We start from the raw sequence: 20,153 nt of genomic DNA on the forward strand, positions 1-20,153 counted from the left end.
TTCCCTTTTACATCAATCGACCACGTTTTTCCGTCCTCGGCTCTAGATATAACTCTATGAGGACCAGAGTAAGGTGGTTGCATTGAACGTCTAACCGAATCCTCCCTGAGCATGACATGAGAGGCAGTGGAAAGATTTTTAAATATGAAAGGTGATGGTTTAGTGTGGGAGGAACATGGAGTGGGACGCAATTTAAACATACGCTGTCTTAACTTTACGACAAAATCACGTCGGGGTCACCAATGAGGGAATGCATATAGCGTCCCTTCTTTATTTCGCCTGGTCGTGTTTTATGTAATTAACACCACAGTTCGAACAATATAAATTTTATTGTTGTAGCGGCATAAAGTAATTACATTAAATTAGTTATTTAACTCATTATAAATTATTTTTATGTTTTTCATATTTGGCGGTAAAAAGGTAATGTCACAGACTATATCCTTTTTCCCACATCTCGTGCGTTCCGGCTTACGCATAATAAAACGCCACAGACCTAAACTTTTGTATAAAATAAACTTAAAACAAACAAAAGGAATCGGTCCGACGGGGACACATCAAAGGAACAACAAAATTGTTATTTTAATTTAATTCCGAGCATTTTCATCTTTATCTACCTTTTAAACCTTCTCTGGACTTCCACAAATAATTCAAGACCAAAATTAGCCAAGATAGAAGATAGAAGATAGAAGAAGAAGATAGAAGATTAGATGTGGTTTTATAATCTTATAAGTATTATATTTTTATATTTTCTCGGGTTTCGCTAATAGTAGATATAACTAAAATTACTTTTATGGCTTAATCTCGCTTTTATAACAGGCTATTAAACTTTAAAAAGATCTCGCGTTTATTATTTTGTTATTCCGACGTTTCGACTATAGTATTATTCATTGACATTTGACAATTGTCCTAACTACCGTCTAATTTTCAATACAATTTTTTTCTTGATATTTACGATTCTTTCGTCATAAACCCAAGAGATAAATAGACAGAATCTTCTCACACAAAAATATTGACAGTATCTTGAAGTCTAGTACATTATTTAACTTTCATCTAGAATCTAGATTTTGGATTTAGTTTCTTTTTAATTCCTTGCTGTTAGTTTATTTCATTCGAAGCTAACAAGTTTGTAACCGATTTTTTTTAATAATACTACATAGGTGGGCTAGCTCACAGACTACTCGGTGTGCTCCAGTAGTTTGTTATAGAAATAGAAAGAATAGCATTACCTACCCCTGCGGGCCTATAATACGTCCTATCAGCAATAAGGCTGTTACTCCTATAATCTAGGCTATGTAACACCGAAAGGAGAATTTAACAAATGGCAAGTGCTATTAAGTTGACCCCAAAGCTCATCAATGTGAATGCCTTCACAGCTAATGACCACCCTGCAAATCAGACCTCATGATTGCTTTAGAGTAAAGTTAGTTGTTTATACTAACCCGTTTGAGCCGCACAGGGCTTACCACCACTTAAGGAATGACCACTAAAATTATTGCTCTTTAAGGTATAACAGAGATTATTTGAAGAGTGTTATAAGATTTTTGAAAACTCGTCCGAGCGTATTTGGAACAGCCCCTTGAGCAACTAGGTAGCGATTGAGAAGCAAAAAAAAGATAGACAAACGGACCTTTAGGCTGTGTTAAATGTATGGAAGATTCTTTGCAGCTAACTAGCAACACTGACGTTTTCTCCGTTGCTTTTGACAGCTGTGAAGAGCTATTGCCCATTCATTACGTAAATCGGCAAGGAAAAAATATTTTAACTCATAGTATAAAGATCACAACAAAAATGTTGAAAGTAGCAACCACTTTGAGAGTAATTTCCAGCCAGGGCAATCAGGTACGTACGTTAGCAACCGCAGCTGCATACAAACAGGCATTAGTAAATGTTCCACCGACTAAACTCACAGTACTCGATAATGGTTTGCGTATTGCTACTGAAGATTCGGGAGCCGCCACTGCCACTGTAGGACTCTGGATCGACGCTGGCTCCCGCTATGAAACCTCCAAGAACAATGGTGTCGCTCATTTCCTTGAACACATGGCTTTTAAAGGTACTAGTAAAAGATCACAGACGGACTTAGAACTACTGGTAGAAAACATGGGTGCACACTTGAACGCCTACACGTCCCGGGAACAAACAGTTTTTTACGCAAAATGCCTCGCTAATGACGTCCCCGTAGCAGTAGAGATCCTTGCTGATATCATACAGAATTCCTCCCTCGCCGAACCCGAAATCGAACGAGAACGCGGTGTCATTCTTCGCGAAATGCAAGATGTCGAAAGTAACCTTCAGGAGGTTGTGTTTGATCACCTTCACGCAACAGCATTCCAAGGTACCCCATTGGGTCAAACAATTCTTGGACCTACCAAAAATATTAAGAAAATCTCTAAGGCTGACCTACAGAGCTACATTAGGAACCACTATCAACCTGGACGTATTGTTTTGTCTGGAGCTGGTGGAGTTGAACATGAAAGGTTAGTAGATCTGGCCAGTAAGCATTTTAGTGGATTAAAGAACTCAGCATGTGATGTTGAGCTGACACCCTGCAGATATACTGGATCAGAGATCAGGGTCCGTGATGATTCAATGCCGCTAGCTCATGTAGCTATAGCTGTTGAGGGAGCTGGTTGGACTGATGCTGACAACATTCCTTTGATGGTTGCCAACACTCTTATTGGTGCCTGGGACCGCTCTCAAGGTGGTGGTGCCAATAATGCTTCATACCTAGCGCGTGCTGCCTCAGTGGGCAACCTCTGCCACAGTTTCCAGTCCTTCAACACTTGTTATAAAGACACTGGTCTATGGGGCATTTACTTTGTAGCTGAGAGTCTACAACTTGACGATATGTTATATAACATCCAGAAGGAATGGATGAAACTCTGTACATCTGTAACTGAAGGTGAAGTTGAGCGTGCTAAGAACTTACTCAAGACCAACATGCTTTTGCAACTTGATGGAACCACTCCTGTCTGTGAAGATATTGGTCGTCAAATGCTCTGCTACAACAGACGCATCCCCATCCATGAACTTGATGCTCGTATTGAATCTGTTACTGTACAGAATGTACGTGATGTTTGCTACAAATACTTATTTGACCGTTGTCCAGCTGTAGCTGCCGTTGGACCTACTGAAGGTCTTCCTGACTACACTAGGATTCGTGGTGGAATGTACTGGGTCAGGGCTTAAAAAGAGAGTCAATGTTTAGAAGTTAATTTAAAAAATCAGTTAAGATCAATAAACACAATAAGTCTCCGAGTGTCTGTTGTTTTATTGAAATAAAACGAGATTTCTATGGTAATATTGTATTTATTATAGAAAGTAAGTAAATAGAATGTTGTACATAATAAAAACTTTGTTTTTTTATTTTTTATTTGTTTATAAAACCCACTTTTATATTAGAAAACAATAGTTCTAAAAGTATTTTCTGTAGTCTGTGTGAGCTTATTATTTTTTGAATACTTAAGTTTTGTGGTCACTAGTGACTAAGGGGTTATTCATTGATATTTGAATATTATCCTAACACAGTATTTAACTCTCAAAAATTAATCAGAAATAATTTAATAAAATTAACAAATGCGAGATTAAACTGTTCAAACACATGTCTCCTTTTATTTATTTATTTTTTATTGCTTAGATGTGTGGACGAGCTCACAGCCCACCTGGTGTTAAGTGGTTACTGGAGCCCATAGACATCTACAACGTAGAAGCGCCACCCACCTTGAGATACAAGTTCTAAGGTCTCAGTATAGTTACAACGGCTGCCCCACCCTTCAAACCGAAACGCATTACTGCTTCACGGCAGAAATAGGCAGGGCGGTGGTACCTATCCGCGCGGACTCACAAGTGGTCCTACCACCAGTAACTATTATAATTTTGCGGGTTTGATTTTTATTAGACGATGTTATTCCTTCACCGTGGAAGTAAATCGTGAACATTTGTTGAGTACGTATTTCATTAGAAAAATTGGTACCCACCTGCGGGATTCGAACACCGTTGCATCGCTTCAACACGAATGCACCGAACGTCTTAGGCTTCCTTTAGGCCACGACGACTTCAAACCTTCTATAAAGGTATTAATTGAATGAAGTAGTATATGTACAGTTGGAAAATGGACTAATGGATGTGTTTGCTTTGAGACAGTAGGGTGCATATGATGCAACATAAATTGAGACTTCCATCTCAGATTACTACATTTCATGTAATTTTGTGATTTCTATGCGCCCAAGTAAGCAGTTCCTACCTAGAATAATACAATCTAGAGTGCTAAATGAAAGTAAAATGAGATACAAGTATTTTTTACTATTGAATTGATATTGAATTTAATGTTGGTATCAGAGGCAAGTTTGTATTTTATATTCATAATCAAATATAATATTCATTCAATCCTACCTACTGAAACTACACATGGAAATACAGATGTAAATGCAATACAATGCATGGAATTATCATTCATTATCATTTCCCTGTAATAATTCTACAATTTCAAAATATATGAATAGATTAAATTGTCATTTAAAATGTTAAAGACATGGTTCCTGACATTGCCGATGCGGGGTAACATCTTTCCATCGTGGTTTCCAATAGTGTGCTTTTAACTTTTTTAGTGTAGATGTTAGAGGACAACACAAATAAAAAAAAAACATTTTTTTTTTATTTGTTGTATTATTTAAACATAACAATATATCTCACAAATATAAAACATAATAAAGTATTTAGAAGCGAGCATGCTTCTTAAAGAATTTTCTGGCATCGAACAACTTCTTCAAAAAAAAAACAAAGATATATTAAATGTTATGAAGCATAACTAACTATTTATATCGTAGGAGGAAAACGACGACCCTCGGGTCCGTATCATTTATTACAAAAAATAATATGATTAAGCGACATAAGTGTTAAACCGTCTCCGCCGTCGCCTTTTCTTCTAGTTTCTCCGGTACGCTGGTAACACTCGGTTTACGGACCACACTTGGCTTCGCCTTAGTGCCGTATGGCAACACTGGCTCACTGTGGCTGATAAGGCTAGCAGATGATATAAAAACTGATATTTGCTCAGGAGTGGGACACGCGACAATCAGAGTATCCTCGTACGAGTAGCCAGCGTTCACCAGAAGTTGTTCTATTTGGACGAAGTAGCCGACAACGTTATTCTGTAAATAGCAATTAGAAAACTTTACGCCCGAAATTTATTTGAATTATTGCATAATGTTGCATAGTAAGAATTTACTTGTCTAGCTCGTACCGTTTAATTTCACTACCCTTCCTTTTTTTAGGTTTGTGAACGAGCTCACGGCCGACCTGATGTTAAGTGGTTACCGGAGCCCATAGACATCTACAGCATAAATGCCGTTACTTACCTTGAGATATGAGTATTAAGGTCTCAGTTACAGTACAACGGCTGCCCCGCCCTTCAAACCGAAACGCATTACTGCTTCACGTCAGAAATAGGCAGGGTGGTGGTACCTACCCGTGCGGACTTACAAGACGACCTACCACCAGTATATTTCCGCGTTCGAAGGGGGAGCATTCATTGCCACTCAAACATAGCCTCCGGTAACTATATCAAGCAGACAGTGCTAAATTTAAACAATTCTTACTAACCCTAATCGGCTTGAACAAGATAAATTCAGTCTCCTTATTGGCTAAGTACAACTGCATCGAGCGCTGCAACGGAGCGAGATGAGCTTTTATACGCTTTTGTACTTCTTTAACGACAACCGCTAGTTGTTCAGGCGTCGCCCAGGGCTCAGACTTTAACTGGTCTATCGGTGTGAATGCTTGAGCCTGAAAAAATAAAATTAATAATGATAGCTTATTTTTAAAATCTACATATCGACGCTTTAAAGGTGACTAAGCGATAATGCATGAACTTTACAGAAGACTAATTTAAAGTTGAAATACCTGATAAAAATTCTATTTTAACGAATCTAGCTGTGGGGTTGAAATGATTTTAATAAACTTAGAAATACATTTTTTTTGCGAATTGAATATGGTTATTGCCTATCATTTATGTATAAAGCAGTTATTGTTGCTTAGTCACGTTTGCCTTTCAAGCGTTGTTCGTTAGTTTAGTCTCGTTAAAACTCTAGAACGGCTGGACCGATTTGGCAAATTTTGGTCTTGAATTATTTGTGGAAGTCCAGAGAAGGTTTAAAAGGTAGATAAATATGAAATTGCTCGGAATTAAATAAAAATAATTTCGTTTTCCCTTTGATGTGTCCCCCGTCGGACGGATTCCTTTTGTTTGTTTTAAGTTTATTTTATATAAAAGTTTAGGCCTTTTATTTATCGATTGAGGCACTACGGAGTCTGCTGGGTCAACTAGTTGTTAATAAATTAGATAGTTTTATTTTATAAACATAATATAATGTTAAGGGATTCTTCGTTGCAACTACTCGCGCGCCACCTATCGGGGATTTATGGTGCTTTGCCAGAATCTATCGTGGTGTACAAACAACAGTTCCAAATGGTAACATTATTTGAGAAATAATACGCGAACACAAACGAGTAAATTAAAACTGTGTACTTTACACAACTTAGATAAAAAATGAACAAGGAACATTTCTCATCATCGAGAATCAAGAGAATCCATGTCATCCATAAACTAGATAATAATATAGTTCTAAAACGAGGTTAACATTATTTATTTCTCGTAACAGAGAGGTAAGCTTGTTGTTGGATGTAAGTGGCTATCAGAGCTCATAGATTTCTCAATGTGTGTTCTACCCGTGCGGACTCACAAGAGGTCCTGCCACCAGTAATTACGCAAATTATAATTTTGCGGGTTTGATTTTTATTACACGATGTTATTCCTTCACCGTGGAAGTCAATCGTGAACATTTGTTGAGTACGTATTTCATTAGAAAAATTGGTACCCGCCTGCGGGATTCGAACGCCGGTGCATCGCTACATACGAATGCACCGGACGTCTTATCCTTTAGGCCACGACGACTTGGAAATGTGGATTGGATGGAATGTTGTGCGACATACCTTGTCAGTGAACACGGCCATGGGCCCGGCCAGCAGCTCCGTCGCGTTCTTGATGAACGTTTCACAGCAGCTCTTCAGCTGCCTGTCCACTTCCTTCCTCGAGTCCAGCAGATGCTCCCGGACCATCGGCGTCCCCTCCAGGAGGAACTCCAGCAGCGCGTTGTTCGAACTGAGCGAGAATATCTGCCGGGGCCTCTGTATGAGGCCGTAGGCTGCGTTTTTGACGTTACTAAAGTCCAAGGTCGTCTCTTTGATCACGAAGTCGACTTGAAACGGCGCGATCTGCTCCCTCAAGATCAGCAAGTGTTTTATTTGAAACAGTTCGCCGTCGACGCTGGTCGCGTTTGCCGTTATTAGCCTGGCCGCGGTGTCCACGCTCTGGACGCACAGCGAGATGGCTTCTTGAGCGAGACCCTGGAAGACTCTCTTCTCCAAGCACCTGTACAGGCGCGACAAGGCCGCCAGGGTTCTCCGGACGGTGGGGTACCACATGCCGTGCAGGTCGGCCGGGGACGCGTGAGGTCGGCGCTGCGCCTCAACGTTGATGTTGGCGACCTCTTGCGACGTGGCCGACACGTCAGACACCATGGAGTTGCGCGAGTCGCTCCGCTTCAGGCTCTGCTCTTGAATGGAGAGCGCGATTTGCTGTAAGACGATACAAATATATATATATATGCAACCTCTATACGATTTATCTTAAAAGAGGTTAATCACTACATAGTATAAAACAAAGTCGCTTTCTCTGTTCCTATATCCGTCTGTCCTTATGTATGCTTAAATCTTTAAAACTACGCAACGGATTTTGATACGGTTTTTTTTAATAGATAGAGTGATTGAAGAGGAAGGGTTATATGTATAATAACATCCATTAAATAGTGGAGAAATCAATAATAAATTACAGTTTCCGAAGCGAAGCTGTTTCTCTTTATAGAGCAACTCAATTTGTGCTATAGTTTTACTAATGTAAATAAAATAATACTTTATATATTTTTTTTTATTGTCATCGAGAGGAACACGACTTCAAGATTCTCTCAGTAAGTTAAAGTTTCGTGAGTAAATATAACGTCTGCAAGTTAATAATAATAAACGAGCTTTGCCTGTTACTTTAAGACATTAGGTCCTAATTGTACATAGACATTACAGTTTTTTTGTTTCTTTATATTGTCATCAAGAGGAACACGACTTCAAGATTCTCTCAGTTAGTTAAAGTTTCGTGAGTAAATATAACGTCCGCGAGTTAATAATAATAAACGAGCTGTTGCTGTTACTTTAAGACATTAGGTCTAAGTCTTAAATGTATAAAAGAGCATTACCACTCTTCAAGTCGGAACTCATTGGTGCTCCGCGGCAGGAATAGGCAGGACGGTGGTACCTACCCGTGTGGCCGTACAACCCGTCCTACCACCGGTAGATGTCAGTTAGCGATCGCAGTACCTTGGCAGTAGTGTGCTTAGTAGCGCCTCTAGCGGCAAACGAAGAGAAACTGTTTCAACTCCATACAAATTTGCGTTAACTTTTACGCGATCGAGAAGTTAAAAAACTAGCACTAAGTACTCAGAGAGCGCTGCTGCCATTCACTGGTTATACCTCCTTTCGTCTCACGCGACACTCACGAGAAGAGATGGGGTGATGTTATTGCAGGCACATAACGCAATCGCCTAGTTGGACCGGTTTAAGCGAGAGAGCCACAAGAATTTTTGTATAGTTTAAAAAATCATGTTACACGTATGTATTATAATTCTCGTCTTCTGCATTTGCTCTAAGTCTGTGATAATTTTGACAGCAATTTGAACATACCTATATATTAATACGTGAAGCAAAAACTTTGTACCCTTTTTTACGAAATTTGCACAAACGGAGGAGTATGAAAGGGGACGGCCCATTTCAGGCCCAAAGCGGACAATAGATTAGAGAAAAAATACTTAGTGCATTAATTTTGTCATAAATAAATATGCATTTACTTTCTTCCAAATAAGCGCCACTACAGTTTACAATAAGTAGTTTAAAAAAAGTAACTCTATTGAAAAAAACAAGAATTTTATTTTTGCGGGAAAAATATTGCCAACTTCAAAACCTTTTACGTATTAAGTAAACATTTTAAGTATATAAAAAAACATATAAATAAATCATTTTAAATATTATCATTAATCAATCGATTTTAATCGATTTTAAGGACATACAATAACATCAAAGACTTGGTTGGACTTTAACTTGTTACTATACTTGAGACCTTAGACTTATATCTCAAGGTGGGTGGCGCATTTATGTTGTGGATGTTTGTGGGCTCCAGTAACCACTTAACACCAGGGTGGCTGTGAGATCGTCCACCCATCTAAGCAATAAAAAAAAACTTAACTTGTATTGTTATTTAAATATGTACAACTAAAACAAAAACATAAAAAATAAAATATAATGTGTACTCGTAAAGAAAAGATTAAGAAATAAATCCAATATCGGTTATTTAAAAAAATGATCGATATATGAATTTCATGTAATTATTTTTCTTTATACTGACAACACTGATTTTAATCTGACTGACTGACACTTCGCTTGCTGCTTGTGCTTGCGTTCAAAATGGATGTGTTTTGATTTTTCTTCGATTTATTTTGCTTTTGTCAATAACGTTTCATACTACGGCTGAAAACCATTGTGTGAATTGTGGTTTTAACCTGACCGAGATTTAAAACCGTGTATATGCTCTCCTGTGCTATTTTTAGATGATTTACTAATTGTGTATGAAGATGAAGAAAATATAGAATAATATAGATATTTAAAGAAGTATGTGTGTTTTTTATACTCTAATAACTACAATTGGATAAAAATACATTAGGAACATCTTAAACATTAAAAAAAGAAAAGTTCTTGAGGTATTTATATAGAAAATTAACCTCAAAACGAGTTTTTTATTTTTATTATATTTTTTATAATAGTGGCGTCAATTTCAATATATTTTTTAGATATCTAATACATTTAAGAATTTGAATCAGTCCATTTTTATAGTAATATTTAATGTCCACCTTGGGCCTAGCACACTATGGAGAGTGGGCAATCCCCTTTCCTACACTTATAGAGAATATAGAGAAGAATGTTAATATTTTTTTAAATTATGGATAAAAAATACATTAAATCAATAAATAAAAACTTTACACACACTACCACATATTTAACACAAACACGAATGTATACAATTTGTTTATTGTCAAACTTTCTTATTGCTTATAGTCTGTGGTTAATTTGAGAATAGATTAAATATTGTTTGTCTTTATTAATATTTGTCTAAGGTGTAGTCTTGGCGAAATCTGTGATTACAGAAGTATAATAGTCTTTGACAATCGAATCATAATAGTGTACAAACTTATAATTTCAATTAATTATAGTCGAATTTCAACTACCGGGGGACCACTACTATTCATAAATGTTTGCTGTCTATAGTCTGTCTTAAGACGCACTTTCGTAGTACTTTTTTTTTTCTACCTAAGCTGCTAGCCTTAAGAAGCTATTTTAGCGTAACCTTAACTAGTAGGTGAGCTCACGGGGCTCAAACCTGACGACGTTGCTAACACAAATCCTACCACCGGGTCGGAAACGCGACCCACTGAGAAGATGCTGCGAGAAACTCAGTGGGCTGTCTGTGGGTTAATTTACTCGGCGAGCCCTTCGTCGCAAGCGACGGGTTTAGCCATAGAGCCATAGATAGACATTTACAACGTAAATGCGTCATCCACCTTGAGATATAAGTTCAAAGGTCTCAAGTATAGTTACAACAGCTGCCTCACTCTTCAAACCGAAACGCATTACTGCTTTACGGCAGAAATATCCAGGGTAATGGTACCTACCCGTGCGGACTCTCAAGAGGTCCTACCATCAGTTTGCTGTCTATAGTGTTCTAAGAGGCAGTTGTAGTAGTCGTAGTAGAGGCGGGGGGCGGCGTACCTCCATCATGAGCAGCTTGTTGGGGTAGGCGAGGTCGCCGGGCGCGGGGCGGTACAGCAGCACGTCGGCGCGGAGGTGCACGTGCGCGCGGAACACCAGCCGCTCCGCCGCGTCCTGCAGCAGCGCGCCCGCGCACGTGCCCAGCGCGCGCAGACTCACCGCTGCCGACACCACGCACAGACTATAGTCGTCTTAGGTTGATATTATAATCAGCAGTGGATTTACACTAGGAGCAGTCGAGGCAAGTGCCCAGGACGGCAAAATTTTGTCACCGAAACAGACTATAGATTGAGTCTCCTATTGCCTTCAGAGGTGGCCACGGGTTTACGGCTTGGCTTTGCCCCTGGCATTGCTGAAGTCCACGGGCGACGGTAACCACTCTCACCATCAGGTGGGCCGTATGCTCGTTTATCTACAAGGGCAATAAAAAAAACTGATGATCAGAAATCGCTGCTGTTCATGAACATCTATTATACCAGGGAACAGCCAAACCGCTGCATCCGAATGAAGACGGCTTTTTTTCAGTTGAATAAGGAAATGACAAACCGCTCAGAAAACACACATGAGAACAGATTAAGTTATAAGGATTAAGAACTACTCTAGAATTGACAAGATCGTCTCAAACAATACTCCAATGCCCTCCATGGACTGTAAATGCTAAAGCAAATCGAAGTTCTCAATTTTTTTTTTTTTTTTACTGCTTAGATGCCTAGGCGAACTCACGGACCACCTGTTGTTAACCAGAGCCCATAGACATTTACAACGTAAATGCCGCATTCACCATAAGATATGAGTTCTAAGGTCTCGGTTGTAATAGTACAATGGTTGCCTCACCCTTCAAAGCAAAACTCATTACTGCTTCACGGCAGAAATAGGCAGGCATAATAACAAACAGTTACATTATAAACATAATAACAAACAATAATAACAAAACAAGAGGTCCTACCACTAGTAGTTACGCAAATTATAATTTTGCGGGTTTGATGTTTAATACACGATATTATTCCTTCAACGTGGAAATCAATCATGAACATTTCTTAGGTACGTATTTCATTGGAAAATTGTCAATGGTCTGAATCTTATTGAAAACTTGCCAGATTACTTCAAACTATAGTTAAAACTATTCCAGCTAAGCCCTGTAACTATGTCAGAATTACATAGGGCGGTTTCGTTAAGTATAACGTTTGAACCGCCCCCCGTACCGCGCCTCGGCGGGGGTAAATTTTTTTTCCTACCTATGCTGATAGCCTTGAGAGGCTATTTCAGCTTCACCCTAACATGTAGGTGCTCACGGGGCTCAAACCTGACGACGTTGCTAGCGCGAAACCTAGCGAGAGCCGTGCTTCGCAGAACTATACTGTAAGTATACTGACACCTTGGAACTTGTATCTCAAGGTGGGTGGCGCGTCTACGTTGTAGATGCCTATGGGCTCCAGTAATCACTTAACACCAGGTGGGCTGTGAGCTCGTCCACCAACCTAAGCAATAAAATAAAAAAAATACCACCACCGGATCGGAAACGCGACCCACTGAGAAGATCCGGCGAGAAACTCAGTGGACTGTGTCTGTGGGTTACTTTACTCGCCGAGCCCTTCGTCGCAAGCGACGGGTTCGACGAGCACGATGAACCGCGCCTCCAAAGAAGACCTAACAACTCAAGAGCAGCTGCTTCGCGAATGAATCTAGTACTACGCAATCGCGACCGGCTGAGAGATGTTTAGATTAGGTTGCACATAGTAAACTGCTCAGTTCGTTGACTTACGGTCGTTGTTGACTTGTTCCTCGATAACTTCGATCCGCAGTATGACACACAACTCGGCGAGCGTTTCCAAATGGTTGATGTGGATGATGTGCGGCCGTAGAGTTTCGTATAAGCCGTTGCAGAGGGACTGCAGGTATTCTCTGCGAACGATGCAGACAAAACGACCAATGAGACGTCTTTGATTAATAATTAACTTTTGTTTAGTTCAATTTATAAGAACATAAATCTAAATTAATAATAGAAAATTTGTCCATCCGTCCGTCTAAGCCGGTGTTTACCAACGTGGGTAGAAAAGTAATCTATACTAATATTATAAAGCTGAAGAGTTTGTTTCTTTTGAACGCCCTAATATCAGAAACTACTGGTCCGATTTGAATTCTTGAAATTCTTTCAGTGTTAGATAGTCCATTTATCGAGGAAGGCTAGAAGCTACAGAACATCACGCTAAGGGTTGAGTCACGCCGGAATAGCAGCGGCCGGCAGCGGTGGCAGCGATCCCCAGCGTCGCCGCTGTCGGCCTCGCGCGGCCTCCAGACTGCACGCGCCCAGTCTCCTCTTCACTAGTTTAGTTTCTTCATTCGGCAATGATATTCGTGTGTTTGGAGTGAACATGATGGAATTGATTATTTAGGTTAAATAGTTTTTATGGATTTAAATTGCACCACAAAGTCAATGAAATTAATCACTAATGGTCCAGGTTTAATATTTATTTACATACAACAAGTTGAACACGCACAAACAGGTAGCACAGCACAGACGAAGAATAATTAGTTCATAGAATTAAATAGTAAGATAGAAAAGCAAGGTGGAAACTGAATTTAATAAACATACAGGAAACAAAGAATTACGAAATAAGTAAGCTATCGATAGGCGACATGCGATCTGCGTGAAGTCGAGAGAATCGCTGTCGGTTGGGACGATGCGCCGGAGCGGGGTTGTCTCCCCCGCACACTCCACTGCAAATACCGTTAGAATGTGCGTTTTCGTTGCACATTCTATTGCCGTTATTTTATCGTGTGATGTCGGTGTAATTATAATAAATATGTAAATATACTAATATTATGGTTGTAGTATAAATGTGTGCGTGTTATTATTAAATGTATTTATTATATGTATATATTATATAAATGACAATATACATAGTAAGTGTGCTAGTGTGTGTCTGTGTGTGTTTGTGTGTGTAGGTGGATAGGTAGATGCCACAGTTATTACATATAACGCGGTGCCGCGAGCGACCTTGTGTCGCCGCTGGCAGCCGCGGTCAGAATCACCGACAAGACGCACGCGTGGCTGTTCGCTTCACCGCGGGCGGGCACTGCTGTGTCGCGACCTTTTCAAGTTTTTCAAACGATACTGATCTTTTAAGTATATAGATAAAGTTTAAAATTATTTCACACTGAAAACGCTCGCCGCGACGCTGCCGGCCGCTACCATTCCGGTGTGACTCGGCCCTAAGACTAATACAAGCGGAGCACCAATAAAGAATGTTTTACAATCGGGGTTATTTTTACCTTTTGAGAGCTTCCGCTGCGGGCTCTGCAGAAACGGTTAAAGTTTCGCTAAAATAATGTGTGACAGAATTGTTCCCCTTTAAAAGATCTAAAAAAAAGTTGGCGACAACATATGTCTATATGTGAAGGTTGACTCACTATAACGTTTTTTATTCTAACCAAATTTGTTCTAAAATAAAGCATTATTTGTGAACTATTCTAGGCGGACGAAGTCGCGGGCAAAAGGTAGTTGTTTTATGAAGATTTTCTGGTAAGTTTTTTTTTGGGCCGATGTACTTACTCAAGGGCCTGTGAGGATTGCGTGAAGAAGTGATGGTAGAGGGCGCACTCGTCGCGGCAGGCGTGCGCGAGCAGCGAGCAGCACGCGCGCAGCAGGGCGCAGCTGTCCCGCGCCAGCCGCCGCGCCGCGCCGCCCACCGCGCCCCCCACCGCGCCGCCCGCCACCCGCCGCCGCCGCGACGCGTACTCGCGCTCCATGTCCGACAGCAGCGACGCGTAGCTGCCGAACATTACATTCTCTTTTTTCCTACCTATTTTTTACTGGTGGTAAGGCCTCACTAAGCTGAAGTGGCAGTGGGCTGGTCACATATGTCACAGAACCGAGTAATTTAGGACCTTACTGGTGGTAGGGCCTCACTAAGCTGAAGCGGCAGTGGGCTGGTCACATATCGTCTTCTCGCATTAAAACTGTAATATTAATCATGTTTGCAACATTAATTTTTAATTTTTAACCAGTTACGTTATCTGTCTTTTAAAGTAAGATAAAATTATGTATTAATTTTGTTAATAGTAATCAAAATATAGGTAAACTAAAAAAAAAACTTAAACTAAACTACGCTCTTTTGACAGTATTTATGAGAAAAATACTGGTGTATAAAAATGATTTCGCATGTTGCCTCTCAATTTCGAATATTTTTGGGAATTGTACAATTTTAATGCGAGTAGACGATATGTCTCAGAACCGATAACCGTTGGGGTAGACGTGTTATGGAGTGGAGACCGCGAACCGGCAAACGTGGTGTAGGACGCCCTCCTGCTAGATGGAGCGACGACCTGCGCAAGGCAGCTGGCAATGACTGGATGCGTAGAACCGAATATCGGGTTCAGTGGCGAGCTTTGGGGGAGGTGTATGTCCAGTAGTGGACTGCCGCAGGCTGATGATGATGAGGGCATCTTGTGAGTCCACGCGGGTAGGTACCACCACCCTGCCTATTTCTGCCGTGAAACAGTAATGCGTTTCGGTTTGAAAGGTGGAGCAACCGTTGTAACTATACTGAGACCTGAGAACTTATATCTCAAGGTGGGTGGCGCATTTACGTTGTAGATGTCTATGGGCTCCAGTAACCACTTAACACCAGGTGGGCTGTGAGCTTGTCTACCCATCTAAGCAATAAAAAGGAATCATACGCCGATTCTGCTTAACAAAAATTCGTGTATTTGGAGGTCCTACCACCAGTAAAACCACCAGCTATGGGAACATCTGTTTTGGCAATAAATAAATAAAAACCGTCTCAGTAAAATACGCACTCAGAATTCGTTTCGGCTCGCTGTTCGATTTCCCCTATGACTTTCCTTAGCTTCGGGGCGGCAGCTTGAAATTTCCCGAAGAAGACCGCGTAAGCTGTGTCCACGTTCTCTTCCTCGGAGCCGGCGTCCTCCTGCGGCCCCAGCACCTGCTCCGTCGCGTGGTCCAACACGTGGTTCACGTACGAACGTATCACGGAAATCGCACGATTTTGCAGATGACGATACTTCACTAGATACGTGTGGGACTCTTTGTAGTTGCTCTGTAAGCAATCAGATATTCTTTTCATTGCTTAGACGGGTGGACGAGCTCACGGCCCTCCTGGTGTTGAGGGGTTACCGGAGCCCATTGACATCTACAACGTAAATCCCGCCACCCACTTGAGATATGAGTTCTAAGGTCTCAGTATAGTTACAGCGGCTGCCCCACCCTTCAAACCGAAACGCATTACTGCTTCACGGCAGAAATAGGCGGGGTGGTGGTACCTACCCGTGCGGACTCACAAGAGGTCCTACCACCAGTAAATATATTAATTTATAGATTTTGTTTCGTTTCAATGTAGCATTTGATTTTGCGTTAAATACTCGTGTATCTTATTAAGAAGCTATGAAAAGTCAATATTAATAAAATTTGATTTACATAATATAAAGCAGTTCTACGCATAGATTTTCAGCTTTCCATTGGGACGAACAAACACATATTAAACAATCGAAACAGAAATAATTAATTTATTTAATTTAATTAATTTATTTAAATTAATTTGTTTTAAAAGATTAATTTAAATTAAAATTTATTTATTTTTTACAAATTTATTTAAATTAATTAAAGACGAGATATGGTCTTAGTAGTTTGCAGACCCAAAGTCGAAACGTTTTCTAAGCCTGTTATAATCGTCTCTTTTTTTATCACACGAAATAATGTCCATTTCACAAATTGTGACGTCAAATTTTAGTTAAGATCTGACAATTTCTCTAGCGATTCACAAAGTCGAAAATGACATACGACTGACGGATAACTTTATCAAATTTTATATCATTATTTATTAATCAGAACAAATAAATAATATTAAAAGGACTGGGTATTCGCCTTCCAAAAGAACCAAAACTTGCGAGGAAGTGGTTAGTCAAAAAACCTTAATAATGTCGATAACACTGTACTTTTTATCAAAATATTGGGGAATATTTGGTTTAAAAATAAGTTATGTTTATTACTAATTGATAAGTGTTGTTATTAAATAATCATGATCATTTTATAATGTTTTTTTTTTTATTGCCCTTGTAGGCAGACGAGCATACGGCCCACCTCATGGTGAGTGGTTACCGTCGCCCATGGACTTCAGAAATGCTAGGGGCAGAGCCAAGCCGCTGCCTACCGAAGAAATGTACTAGCCGTATTCACCCGCTTCGCTGGGCATTTAAAATTAACATTATTATTTATTGTCATTATTATTAGGGAGTCCAACATTCATATAAATATTAGCCTACCATTAAGTACATGCATTTTCTACATGGATACCAAGTTTCAAGTCAAACGGATCCATGGTTCAGTAGTTATAACGGAACATCCGTAAAAAACCACTATAGATTTATATATTAGTATAGATTGTGAAGTTTTACTTACGTTCTCTCTCATATAATCCAAGCACTCGTCGATCTTTGCCAGTACATTAAAGAATGCGTCACTATTGACCGACATAGTTGGGCTGTTGAGGCGTTGCGACAAATGCTCCACTTGCGTGAAATAATGAAGCCTTTTTTTTATGTCGTCTCCTGATTTGGAAAGTTTAATAATTGTATGATTATTCTATTTTAATTATCTTTTTTAATTATATTTATGAGTACACAATACCAAATACATTATATGCATAAACATATATACAGGCAATAACGACATAGGTTTGTACATACTAAGCAAATGACAAAGTTATGGGACTAATCTTAAGCTGGGATGGGATCTTATAAGGGAATAATCTAACAAATATGGGAATAATCTACAAGGGGTTCAGAAACTGTTCTCGAGAACTATGTAGTTTGTTTCATGACACGTAAATATGTAATTTTTTTCTTTGCATATATTGCAAAGCAATCATTATTGATAAACTTACCAAACAACTACCAGTTTCTGTTTATGTTAAGTGAAACTATTTCCCTTATCGACTTCAGGATATTGAACCACAAATAATTAAAAAATACTTTTACGGGTTAATATCACATTTCCTGTTATCATTTTATTATATTTGACACTTCGAATAGTTTACCATACTTATACCATAAAATTAATTTTCATTAAAAACTTATGTCGGCTAACAAACTTTGGTATATTTTTAAAACCATCACTTGTTATTGTGTGTTATTCTCAACCATCACAATTTTTTTTTATTACTTATAACAATTATACGTACCTATACCAGATAGTTTATTTTGATCAGCCAGTAGCTGCTCACTCATGTTGTGTAGAGCATTTGTTTTATTTGAAACAAAATTGTATTGCTCTGTTAGTTTATGCAGATCCGACATCGCCTCGTTGATCTGTAAAAGCAAGCTGGTTGATTTACGGTGCGCAATTTTATTCAAATAATGTATTTGGGTTACGCTGTCTACAAAAATGAGGCGCAAACTTTTTCATCGGAGACGAATAGCCTAGCAATCCATGTATTCACCGTGCAAATACCAGATCCATTGTGTTGCTGAGAGAGGAATTGAAAAATGCCAGTAAACATGTCAACCTCCTATTCATTGGTAGCCTAAGAGGCTATTCCACCTACACTGGTGTATGAGGAGCCCCTATCAATACTCATTAGAGTCACCTCCATTTTTGGTGTGCCTAGTCAAATTTGATAAGAAAGATTCCACTACAGTGCCACCCACTGTAGATGTTCATTCAATTTACAGTAGTTCTGGTAAGTCTGAAAAGAACTGATAGCAACCAGCTATCACTTAAAATACTGCAGCACCACAAATATACAAATATTAAATGGATATTCCAATATCAGTTGTTAAAAAGAAAAATTTGCCAAAATTAAGATGGAGTTCGTTAATGGATTAACCATGTTATTGTTCCAAATTTTATTATTCGAATTATTTGAAATTGTGTTCAAATATAATAAAATTAATCATTAATTAATTCAAGACTATACTTGCTCATACCTGTTCGTTTAAAGAAATACATTCATTTCTTCTATCTTCTAATTGTTTATAATAGCATTGGTAAGGGACATCTTCAGTCTTCATATTATCATCACAGAGTCGCTCATACCATTCCAAAAAGTCATATGTTGTATCTACAGATGGTATAGATTTTTGGTCAACAGTCTCTTTTTCTATTGGTCCATTTTCCTGTAATGTGCATAGCACAAAGTTTCCATTACCACATATTTGTTTCACATAAAGAAATAGATCAGTCTTTATTTTTTTACATTTTGGGATCCTTGTTATTGGGAAAACTTTTCGCGCAAAAGGAATGCACACCTTAGTGCTTCACACTTAAAGTATACGAATTTATAGTATTCTTATTAAAATTTTTAGTGTAATCACACTTCTCAGTTTTATTTATTTATCCTATACGATTTTTGCTTACCCCCCCCCCCCCTTTTGCTCTCTTCAAACTTTGGCTATCCTGGGCACAAGCCTGTGCCCCTAATGTAAATGTAACACATATGAATAAACTATAATATTAAATTAATGTAGCTATTCGGCATAACTGTAGTCCAGTCGTGAGTAAAATATGAAGTAGCTATCTATGAATTATTATTTTTTTCGGATACTTACTCCACCCTCATCATTAACTCCTAAAATCAAAGATTCAAGATCCAAAATCGCTTCCCTCTGGTCCGAGTTGAGTGGCGCAAGTGGATTTTCAGACGATTCCCACAACAATAACTTGCTTTGTATTTCTTTTAAACTCATCGTATCCATGTTTTGAGTACGGCATAAAAGGCTAAGATAAATTTATTTTCGCTATTTTGATAATTCTATTAGGTAATTATTGATCTTGCGTACTTATTCTATAATTTCAAATCTATATTGAAATCTATATTGGATTGACTTTAATGGTTGGCAGTGTTTATTGATATTGACGAGTTTGATGACATTTGACAACTAAGTAGTAGTTCCATTTTTCCAAGTGAAAAGGCAAAGATATCACACCATACAGCGTAATGTTTTGCATGTGTATTTTATTCTCTTTCATGAAAAGAAAAGTAAAATGAAGTTTACTATTTTGATACATTAATCAATAGAGACGAAATCAACGAAATGATATGGGATGAAATATAATCTCATTAATGGTTATGTACTGAGACTTTTTCAGCGGCTTTGTTTCATTTTCCCACGTCTGTACACTTTCACAGATATTATACAGTTAATAAACTACCATTATTACATTTATTACACATTTAAACCTGAAGAAATACTAAAAAGACAAAATAAAACAA

General features: G+C 38.8%; 2 protein-coding genes across 2 annotated transcripts; one reads left to right on the top strand and one right to left on the bottom strand.

Moving 5' to 3' along the window:
* Window positions 1-1,620: 1,620 nt before the first annotated feature.
* On the top strand, window positions 1,621-3,353 carry LOC101742956 (mitochondrial-processing peptidase subunit beta). Its single transcript, XM_012695720.4, has one exon. The coding sequence runs from the start codon at window positions 1,648-1,650 to the stop codon at window positions 3,187-3,189; it is 1,542 nt and encodes a 513-aa protein (XP_012551174.3). The 5' UTR covers window positions 1,621-1,647; the 3' UTR covers window positions 3,190-3,353.
* LOC101740983 (conserved oligomeric Golgi complex subunit 3) lies at window positions 1,685-19,823 on the bottom strand. The gene is made up of 11 exons (XM_038010831.2): window positions 19,489-19,823; window positions 18,868-19,056; window positions 18,123-18,249; window positions 17,342-17,490; window positions 15,724-15,983; window positions 14,477-14,695; window positions 12,686-12,825; window positions 10,924-11,084; window positions 6,991-7,635; window positions 5,602-5,784; window positions 1,685-5,150 (listed from the first exon to the last, which is right to left on the bottom strand). The coding sequence occupies exons 1-11, from the start codon at window positions 19,633-19,635 to the stop codon at window positions 4,896-4,898; spliced, it is 2,475 nt and encodes an 824-aa protein (XP_037866759.1). The 5' UTR covers window positions 19,636-19,823; the 3' UTR covers window positions 1,685-4,895.
* Window positions 19,824-20,153: the final 330 nt, after the last annotated feature.

This window comes from Bombyx mori, chromosome 5 (assembly GCF_030269925.1).
Source record: "Bombyx mori chromosome 5, ASM3026992v2".
Classification (NCBI taxonomy): domain Eukaryota; kingdom Metazoa; phylum Arthropoda; class Insecta; order Lepidoptera; family Bombycidae; genus Bombyx; species Bombyx mori.

Excerpts from the sequence above, each read along its gene's own strand:
- LOC101740983 (XM_038010831.2), bottom strand. The coding sequence starts at position 19,635 with ATGGATACGATGAGTTTAAAAGAAATACAAAGCAAGTTATTGTTGTGG. Across the intron at positions 7,636-10,923 it reads ACAAGCTGCTCATGATGGAG|CAAATCGCGCTCTCCATTCA; the intron begins GTACGCCGCCCC and ends ATCGTCTTACAG. Across the intron at positions 5,151-5,601 it reads TCTTGTTCAAGCCGATTAGG|AATAACGTTGTCGGCTACTT; the intron begins GTTAGTAAGAAT and ends TGCTATTTACAG.
- LOC101742956 (XM_012695720.4), top strand. The coding sequence starts at position 1,648 with ATGGAAGATTCTTTGCAGCTAACTAGCAACACTGACGTTTTCTCCGTT.